This window comes from Hevea brasiliensis, chromosome 16 (genome assembly GCF_030052815.1).
Source record: "Hevea brasiliensis isolate MT/VB/25A 57/8 chromosome 16, ASM3005281v1, whole genome shotgun sequence".
Taxonomy (NCBI): Eukaryota; Viridiplantae; Streptophyta; class Magnoliopsida; order Malpighiales; family Euphorbiaceae; genus Hevea; species Hevea brasiliensis.
The window spans coordinates 43,584,381-43,595,096 of record NC_079508.1 but is presented as its reverse complement, the minus strand read 5'-3'; the positions used below and the strand labels follow the sequence as shown (position 1 = coordinate 43,595,096).

The window sequence follows — 10,716 nt, the reverse complement described above, 5'->3', positions numbered from 1 at the left end:
TTGGGAATTGATTTTTAAAATATCATTTTAGATAAAATGCTATTTTAATTAATTAATTACTAATAATTAATACATATGATGCTAATTAATCCAAGCAAGCTGTGGATTCCCATAATCATTCTAATATAAAGAGAGGAGAAGAGGAGCAATCCAAACATTAGACTCCGACAGGCTGAGGTGGAGCAGGAGGCAGAGGAGGAGGTGAAGGAGGAGAAGCAGCCACTGCAGTCACCGGTAGAGCAGCTTCTTGACGGCGGTGTGTATTCTTGTTGTTATGCATCCAAACCTTAAGAACATTCCGTGTAATACCAACCTCATTACAGAAGTGATTAAGCGCCACGTCATCATGCTTATGTATCCTCCACCCTATCTTCTCCGCGAAATCTAGCATCCTATCCTTCTGCTCCTGAGTGAACTTCGTCCTAAACCTTTTACTCTTCCCTCCCCCCGCCGCAGTGGCCGCCGCCCTTACACCGGAGGACACCACGTTCGCTTTCTCCTTCTCGGGCGTTTCCGATCTTCGATCATGATCATCGATATCATCACCATCATCAAAATAAGAAGTCATCAAGTGTTTCTTCCCAGAAACCCCATTGTACGAGAAAACTTGGTGGTGGAGGTGGTCAAATTGCAGAGACGAAGCACCTTCCCTTCTGTGGAAATTACGGTGACAACCACAGGCTGCACAGGTGAGACAGTCGAGGGTACCATCATCACCGCGAGGCATGAACTCGCCACAGCCGTCATTAGCGTGGCGGCCGATGGATGCAGCGTGGTTGCGCATGCATTCTTTGTATTTGACGAGGAAGTTGTCGGGAGTAGGGCGGATTATGATGGGATGGGGAGAGCTATCGTGATCATGATCATGATCATTGTGATGGGGGGGAGATGGGGAAGTGTGTTGGTATGGTACGAGGGTGAGGTCCATGCTTAAAGAGACAAGGAATGGAGAGATAGTAGAATAGTTATGCGAGTGTTTTAAGAGAAAAAGGGCTTTGTTAATTCAGGAGAAAGAAGAAATGAGAAGAAGGAGAAAGGAGTAAGGGAGTGTTTGGTGTTTTGTTGTCAACTTGTAATAATCTAGATTGTGGAAGGAGCGTGAAATGAATTTAAGACACCGGATAAGCTGAAACCCATTTGCCTCACAAGTTGAGTTACGTACTTACCCACATGTGTCAGTTTTAAATGTCTTTAAGTACTATTCTTTTCTTTTTGAGTAAAGATATCAAACTTTTGCACCTTGAAATGAGTGATATACATTCATCCCCTTAACTGATATTTAGTAATAATTTTTTTAAAAATATTTCATATTTTAATAAAAATTAAAATATTATTTTTTTATTTATAATATTTAATAATATAATATTTATATTAATATTTAAAAATTAAAAAATTATTTATAAAAAAATTATTCTTTTTAACTTTTAAAAATTAATAAAATATTTTAATTATGATTAATAAAATTATATTATTATTTTTATATTTAATGATTAATTTAATAATTATTTTATTAAATATTTTTATTTTAATAAAAATTTAAATAATTAAATATTAATAATTAATATCTAATAATTAATAATTAATAAAATAATTAATAATTATTAAAATAATTAATAATTATTAAAATAATTAATAATTATTAAAATAATTAATATTATCAAAGGCTTTCATAAAAATAATTAACATTTTAACTAATAATTTGAGCCTTGTTTGGTTGGAAGTGAGGAGACTAAGGAAGTAAATTTTCCTGAAAATGTAGAAAGTGGTTTTATTTAATTTGCATTATCAACTCACACATTTATATCATATTTATATCATACTCTCTAAAAAATAAATTATTTAAAAGTGTATTTCCTATTAAATATACTTTTGAGAAAATAAAATATATTAAATTAATTTCTTATTAATTATTCTCTTCATTCATAAATATTAGTCACATTTAATTTTTTATTTTATCTAAAATTATCAACTATATTTAAAAGATTAAGAAAAATTAATTTTTTTTTAATTTTACCATTTATCTTCATAAAATATAATAAATATTTATATAATTTTTAAAAATTAATAATATCATTTCTTTCTTAATTAAATTAATTATTTATCATATTGATATTTTTTTTTTTTTAGATTTTTAAATAAGAGTAATTAAGTAAATTATTAATTTTTTTTAATAAAAATAAATTTATTTAATTATTTCTTTAATTATAGTAAAATTTTCAAATATAATTATTATTTACGTACGGAGGGAGAATACAATATGAATTGTAATGAATGATGGATGATATTGATAGGTGTGAAATTAAACTTTGTGGGTTACAACTGTAGGAAGGATGTTAGAAATCTAACATCCATGTATTAAATGCCAATGAAATCGATCATTGTAGCTCTTCTCCCATTTCAGACTATGCTACACTGCTTATCTTTATAAAATTGAGGATATATGTGCCATAAATCTAGCATCAATTAACGTTATAATTTGTATCAATTGAGCCTCTTCCTCATTTACTAAATTAAAGTCTGGAAATTTTTTATAGAATGAAAATTTTATTACTAATTAGAAAATTCAATATTTATATATTTTTGTGGAATTATAAGAGGATAAATTTTTTTTTTCTTTTAAAAAATTAAAATTTTTATTTAATTTTAATTGAAATTTAAATTCTAATTATTTTTATTTTCTTTAATTCCCAAACACAAAACCAAACCGCCACGCATCAATCCGCCATTGGCTAGCCTATGACCCACTACAATTTACACGTTTGCGAAAGGTCAATGTCTCATTATCGAAGAAGGGACCCACCACGTGGGTTTCTGGAGCAGAGCATCAGACAATCCAACGGCTTAGAGAGCAAGAGATCTCCGCATTATGGGCAAATCTGATAGGGGAGGTTACGGGGTACGTGTGCGTTTTTTTTTTTCCCCGCACGTCAAGTATTCAGGCCATGCTGTGTGGGGCCCAGAAGGAAGTGGTGGAAAAAACTATTAGTGCAGACGGGCTACCGTTCCTTCATCGGCATAAATGTAAATATTAATTAAATTATATACAAAATATCATAATTTAGACCAGTAGAATGAATTGTTCCTTGATGGCTATTTTATTTAAATTTTTTAAATTTAAATGATTAAATTAAAATTTTTATAATTTATTCAATTATCAAAATTGAAATTGCAAATTTTGACTCTTACTTTAAATTTTTAATGTTATCTTTGTATAGGGATCATAATATTAACAGAAATAAACTAAAAGAAATAAGTATATTATACCCAAAGCATTTCCTGATGATGACAAATTTCTTTTGTCAATGATCTCTGTAAGAAGCTCAAATTTTCTCAAAGTTTGATGATAATAGAGAAGAGTCAGTTATGAAAATCACAAGAAAAGTTTAGATAAAAGTGATTAGTTGGATGTCTTGTGGTCTGGTGAGAAGATCAAGAATGAAATTAATATGAACATGTTGTCTGTTATTGTAATCTCCATCACTATTCTTCATATTGAAAGTTTAATATTCACCTTCTTTCCAAATTATAATATGTTTTTACAGAATCGCAATCTTCCTACAACTTTAAAAGTTCAAATCTAACTTGTTGGAATAGAACAGACTGTGTCCTCTATGTCTGAAAAAAAATGCATGCAAAAACCTCACCTGTTTAGCTTCTACACCCATTTAATTTGCAGCAGCTAATAGTTAGCAGAACTCGACTTTGGTGAAACTGAGGAGAAGAATATAATAAAAAAAGAAGAGAGAGCAAAAGTGGGAAGAATACTGAAGGAACAAATATGAGGTGTTATATATACAGGGGCTGAGAGAAAGTATAATCAATAAATGGAACAGTGGAGTTGATAACAAACAGAAAGAGTGTGATTCCAGTGAACATGGAATGCCACTAAACGAAGAAAGAAGCTGTGATTAGTTTAATTTATATATACATAGGTAGGGAAAAGGCGAGGGAGGAAGCCACTGTAGCAGTGTCGGCAGATTTATAATAGAGGAAGAAATGAATCACATTAAATATTTATTTACCATCTGGCTACTTAGATCTATTGGGTAATCTTAGATTTTAGCTTGTGTTGTTATGGCAATTGGATTTGAAAACGCTGTTGGCTTGTTTTTCCCTTCGGCTTTTTAGCTTGATATGTGTTAGTATGATTATTGGGTTTTGTCCAGTTTGTCCAAAATCTAAAGCTTCAATGGCGTTTGTGGTGGTGTTGTGACAGAGGGAGAGACCGTAGAAGGAAGCAGAGATCAAAAGAGTCAGAGAGAGAGAGAGAGAGAATTGTGACACCTGTCATCCAATTGCAGAAGTTAAAAATTCCATTTTGATTTTGATAATTAGATAAAAAAATTTTAATTGTAAAAGTTTTAATTTAATTATTTAAAATTAAAAATTTTCAATATAATAAACAATCTTTTATTTGATCAATACATTTAATCTTTAAATTAATTAACATAAAATCTGTATTTAACCATAACCTCAACAATTCAAATCGTATAAAATGACATTTAAGTAATCTAAATTATGTTTAATTTGATAAATATCATGTTAATATAAATAATTTAAAATTAATTACTGAAAATCATAAAAATTTTTATATTATTTAAATTAAAAATTAAGTCAAATTTAAATTAAAAATTAAGTTACTTTATATTATAAATTAAAATTGAAATATTTTATTATTTTATATTCTGAGTTATTTTTATATATATTTTATTTTAATAAATTATGAAAAGCGAGTTTCATATTTCTACAAAGGAAACACATGCTTGGAATATATTATAAAATTTGCCAATAATTGAGACAGAGGTAGACTGATACCATTAGCTTTCTTGCTGAATGGGGAATTATAGTACTGACACCTTCCAGTCACACCTAATCATCATTCAACACGAATTTTGAATATAATTAAGTACATTATTTTAGTAATTTAATTTTGATATTACTAAAATGCAAATGCAATCGTTTAAAATATATATTTTTAATCTAAAAATTTTCATAATGTGAAGATGCAGATGAAGAACCAATCTCAAGCAACGTATGGAGACAATACTTGGTTTCGTTGCCAAAATAATTGTTTAGTTGACGATGGAGTATTCATCCACGTCACAAAAGCGAAAACTCTGAGCACAATCCTTTAATTTCAACTAGAATTCATAAACTCAAGGTCAACACAAGTGAAAGCTAAAGCGTTTCAAGTGAAATACTCGATTATTTCGGTTTAAGAATGTGAAACACTAAATTATAATAATGAACAATCTCTTTAAAAATAAAGGAAACTGTGGTTGGTCTTTAAATGCTTTTCATGAAATTTGCAAGATCCCCAATTAGTGCAATTTTCTTAGGGTTTTAATCCAAAACTGCACTGTCGAAGAACATTCTGAAGCATCATTAGTCCCTAGAGTTCTTTATGTTCTAGTTATTTATTAGAATTATGACTCAAAATTTTAATACAATTTAGAGAGATATATTTTCTAATTTGAGTTGAAAAAATATTTCTCAATAGGATATATGTATATTTCCTACTTAGAGTAGAACTCTTATTTTAATATTATTACTAAATTGAGTTGGACTCCTAATCAGATTGAGATTGAAGAGATTAACATTCAAAAAAATTAATAAAAAAATTATTTGGCTTTGTCAATGGAGAGTGACTTTACCCATTAATGAGTGGCTCCTACCTATTGCGATCTCATGAAAAGAAAGAGGTTTCGGCTTAAGGTAGAGAAAAAGATATATAATTCAAGAGAAAAGAATTATTGTCTATTAATGTGAAAGCTATTGCTCATATAGTTGAAGACACCTTATGTGGTGTAATAGTTGTAGTAGTAAATATATTATATTATACCTAGAAGAGATAGAGAGGACTAATCAATGTATCTACTTTGAGTGGTTATGTAGTATGAGTTCTCTTATGTGTAATTGAGTTTATCGGTAGTATACTTTTTGAGCTTGTAAATTAATAATTTATTATTATTGATATTGAAGAATGGCATATTTATAGATGTAGCGCTATGTGGAGAGAGAGAACAATGTAAATATTAGTGTTTTATATGTCTGTTTTATTTTTTTACAGTTTATACGTTTTCGCTGGACAACATCATCTATGCAATGTTTGCCCACATGGTAAACAATATTTAATAAATTATGTTTATGTGCTTGTTTGCTATTGAGATTGAATGGACAAAATTATTTTTCAAAAAAAAAATATTTTAAATACTGTTAGAAAATAATTTGAAAAAAGTTATTTTATTATTTTAATATTTATATAACTAAAATTTATTAAATTTAATTTTTAATTATTTTTAAATATCCTCTGATTAATACACTTAAAAAAATTATTTTCTTGACAACAATTTCAATTATAATATTAAACAGCCCAGGCCCTACCTAATAAAAATACTGAGTGCAATCTCAATCATAGTAAATTATAGAATATATAAATTATAGAATATATTTGGAGTATAGATTTCACTTTTCACAATTTATGAAATGGACTGCATTTATGTAAGTGCGATAAGTGCTAAAATTTAGTGCTTTGGTTACACCCAATAATTTCACCTCGGTCACAATATCATTACACCTACGCAGTGAAAATCTTCAGCCAATAAAATCAACATGCCTAAGTGATATTCCACACGAAAAAGGAAACAAGTTTCTAGGAAGAGACATGATAAGAGTGTAATTTATGCTCAATTTTCAATTTTTAGGTCATGACCACTCAACGGATGAATCACATCTTAATATATCTAAACTATTAAGTTAGGACACTTAATCAATTAAATTGATACTTGATTCTGTCGTGAGTCTCTTTGACTAGCTCACGAGTAATATTAACTTGTAACACAATAAAATGAGTGAGCTTAGTGGTCCATTAACTAGCTAGTTTTAGAGAATAATGAAAACAATGTTCAATAATAATTTTAGTAAAGTAAGTGCACCTAACTTGTGTGACATTCTGATATTTATAGATTGAAATCTTGATAATCATTGAGAGTTGTTCCTAAAATCTCGAGATTTTTGATAATTATGGTTATTGTCTATCTGTATGTCTTTTATGAGTTATCCAAGTCATTTAAGATAAATCTATCATATGCCTGGTTAGGTACTACTCAGGTTTCCTAGCCAAGCATTTGAGTCTCTCGATGTTCGGTTTTCTTGATCGAGCGTCCAAACACCTCTAACCACTTGTCTTTCTCAACTTCCTTTCATTAATTATATTTGTTGTCCCTTGTAGCAACCCAAGAGAGGGGATGAATTGGGTTTTAATTGCAAAATTAAAGACTAAACGAAATTTAAACACAAAGAAGAGTAGAGGAAGAATGATGACACAAGAAATTTATAGAGTTTCGGCTATTTTAAGCCTATGTCCTCTCCTCAAGGCCCTCCATGAGAGTTAACTCTACTAAAATTATTCTTTGGGTGAAGAATAAACTCCTTATAATCACTACAAGAGCAAACCCTTGCTCTTTTACAAATCCCTTTACACTCAAGAGCTATTTAAAGCTCTATCACACTCAAAATTACAATAAGTGCTCATAACAACCTTGAATGAACTCTCAGAATAAAGAATTTACAGCTCAAATATCAAGTTCTCAACATTAACTATGGTAGCTCAAGTTATGGATAGAGAATAAAGAAAGCTTAGGGCACAATAAATTTCCAAAAGATTGTTATTGTCAAAACTTATTTCCAGTCATAAATGGTGCCTATTTATAGTTTCTGCAAGAAAATAGCTGTTAGGGGTGCATTAAATGCAAAACTAGTCATTCAACCACCCAAAGCTTTGTTTTATCGAGTTGCAGAAATCCAGGTTCAGCTACCGGAGTTATTTACTTTGGCTGCCGAAGGTTGAAGCGCTAAAAAAACAACTTTTAAAAAATCACTTTTGGCTGCCGGAGTGCTCTCTGGACAAAATAACTTTTAACTCTCAAAAACCATTATTTAAAGAGTAAACTTCGGTAGCTGAACTTCCCACTTTCGACTACCGAAGTGCTCTAACAGAAAGTGTCAAAAGGGCACTTAGGCTTCGAAAATGCGTAACTTTTTCACGGGAACTCAGATTTTCTATTCGTTTGAATCGTTGGAAAGCTAATTTGATAAACTTTTCAATGAAAACACTTTCAAAAACAAATTTGCATTTCTCAAATGTAAAAATTTCATTTTACTCCCCCTTAGTTAAGAAAAAGTTACAAGTAAAGACACTAAGAAATTAAGAGTTTAAAAAACTCATAACTTTTTTATCCGAATTCGGTTTTTGATCCGTTTGAACAATTGGAAAGCTAATTTAATGTATTTTGCAACTAAAATACTTTTCAAAATTAATTTTGCATTTTTGAAAAATTTATTTAATTTTTCATTGATAAAGAATTAGGTGAAAACTAAGTTGAACAAGATATTCTTAGTACCACCTAGACTTAAGCGAACATAATTAATAAAATGAGATTTACAAGATATAAAATAAATAAAAGTTATATTGTAAGTTCCCATAAATATTTGCTTCCTTATGTTGCTCTTCCTTAATCTTGATTTGAAGTAATTTGGCAATTTTGAATCTATAACTTACAAACTCAACACAAACATTGTCACGACCCAACCTATGGGCCGGACCGGCACTAGGACCTGGGCCAGCCTAAAGCTCCCGAGGCCCGTAGTAAGCCTAACTATTCATTAACCCAATTCTAAGGCCCATTTGGGCCCAATTTCAAGAAATCAACCGGACAGAGTCCGACCATAAAATAAACCTTTCAACGGGGAGTTTTTGACTCACCAGACCTGTAAACACAATAAATAATCAATTGGGGAGCTCAGCTCACCCTTCACATACTCAAATATCATAAAATAAATGGGAGCTCAGCTCCCTCATTCAACCCATCAAACATGCATAAAATAATAAGTTTACAGGTCCAAAATAAAAATTTATATTACAGACCCAATTTAAATAAATATTTCTAACACATGCAGAAATTCTAGAAGTTTATAGAATTACACAAACATGAATAGATGACCTGCGAGGGAGAAAAGCAGGTTAGCCTCAAAAATATCCTCTTGTGGCTTGGAAAAATATTGAACAGGAGTGAGCGTTCGACTCAGAGAGTAAACTATCAATTTTAACCATAATCTCTATAACTATCTAAAACTAATGTACCCTGCAGAGTGAAATGCAACATCAATAATATTTTCACATTATAACAGCAAAAAGGTAATTTGGAGCACTCACACACCCAGTAATATCAATCATAATATATGAGAGCTGATCCCCTATACAGCTCTCTTAAATCTAACCTGTGCCAGCGAAGAACTCAAGCCGGACTTTCGCTTAATAAACCAAATCGAGGTCCCAACGAAGAACTTGAGCCGTGTCTACCCCGAAGGACCGGGTCCTAGCAAAGATCTCAAGCCGTGTCTACCCGTCCTATCCATAATCAACACCACATCACACGCACGCCAACACACCCACACTGCTCCAAATTACCACAACAACATCCATGGCACTTTAACAGTTATGAATGCAATATAAAACGTGCCTAGAGTTTAACTACATAGATACATACATATAAGTGATGCATGGGCATGCTTAAACATATAATAATATCGAAATTACAATTAAAATTAATATTTTACTTACAGACTTGACAGCGGTCACTGTGGTGGCTAGGCAGAGAAAGAAGGCTGTTCCGGCTCACTTGATAATTACATTACAATTATTTAATACAATTGACTCAATACAAATTAAGAAAAGACCAAATACGTCTTAAGTCGTGCCGAAAATCCGGTAGAGTCTCCCCTATACCTAGGACCTACCCAACCTGAAAAAGGGCTCAAAACGCACTTCTATATTCACAATTCATACTCTCACAACTCAATCACATCACACAGTCCCTCCTGGGCCCATCCAAACAGTCCTCAATCACAATATGTAAATTTACAGTTTAGTCCTTATAATTGATCATTTTTGCAAAAACTGCCCAAATAAGCTCTAAAAATTCTAAAACTTTGCCCCGCGGTCCTTAGCAATATTACTAGGCTATTGCAAAAAGAATTATAATTTTCTGAGCTATCACGAATATTTTATGAATTTTTAATCTCATTTAAGTACTATAAAATTATGAAAAAGTAAAGTTCGGGTTTACCTATGCCGATTTTGACTCCGGGGACGCGCTCGGGAGATTTGACAATGGTGGGGTAGCCAATATCTCGATCTAATTCGGAGACCTTTTCGGTAGCCGGTCTGTCTAATCGGAAATTCACAGACCCAGACAACCGTCGAATTTCCATGAATTGAAGATACCAACACGAAGCCCATAACACGGGGGTTAGTACATAAATTTTATGGAATTTTCTAAGCTCATTTAATGCTCGAAAAAACACTACGAAGTTCCGTGGGACCCACCGAAAAACGGTGTCGAAAAAATTTGAAATTTATATCGCTGCGAAGCTCTCGACGAGTGGAGCACTCTGGTACTCTCGGTTTTCTCGTGGGGTTCACGGTTTGCGAGAAATCTAGCCCAAAAATTAATATGGGCTAAAACTTCCCGAACAAAAATTGGACAAATCGCTCGATGGATTTCGGTGTTCTTGGTGTCTATGGAAAGCTCTCGACGAGTAGATGGATTTAGACACAAGACCCGATTCGATTAGTGGCCGGATCGGCCGAATTTCGGTCGGGAAGGCTAAGTGGCGCGCTTGCCCGTCGCGTTGCTTCATGCGACGCTTGCCAGC

At 31.7% G+C, this 10,716-nt stretch overlaps 1 protein-coding gene across 1 annotated transcript; it reads right to left on the bottom strand.

Annotated features, from left to right (window-relative positions):
* On the bottom strand, window positions 1-1,170 carry LOC110660341 (zinc-finger homeodomain protein 2). Its single transcript, XM_021818613.2, has one exon. The coding sequence runs from the start codon at window positions 926-928 to the stop codon at window positions 158-160; it is 771 nt and encodes a 256-aa protein (XP_021674305.2). The 5' UTR covers window positions 929-1,170; the 3' UTR covers window positions 1-157.
* Window positions 1,171-10,716: the final 9,546 nt, after the last annotated feature.

Bases quoted from the DNA above. Each gene is read 5' to 3' on its own strand.
- LOC110660341 (XM_021818613.2), bottom strand. From the start codon at position 928: ATGGACCTCACCCTCGTACCATACCAACACACTTCCCCATCTCCCCCC.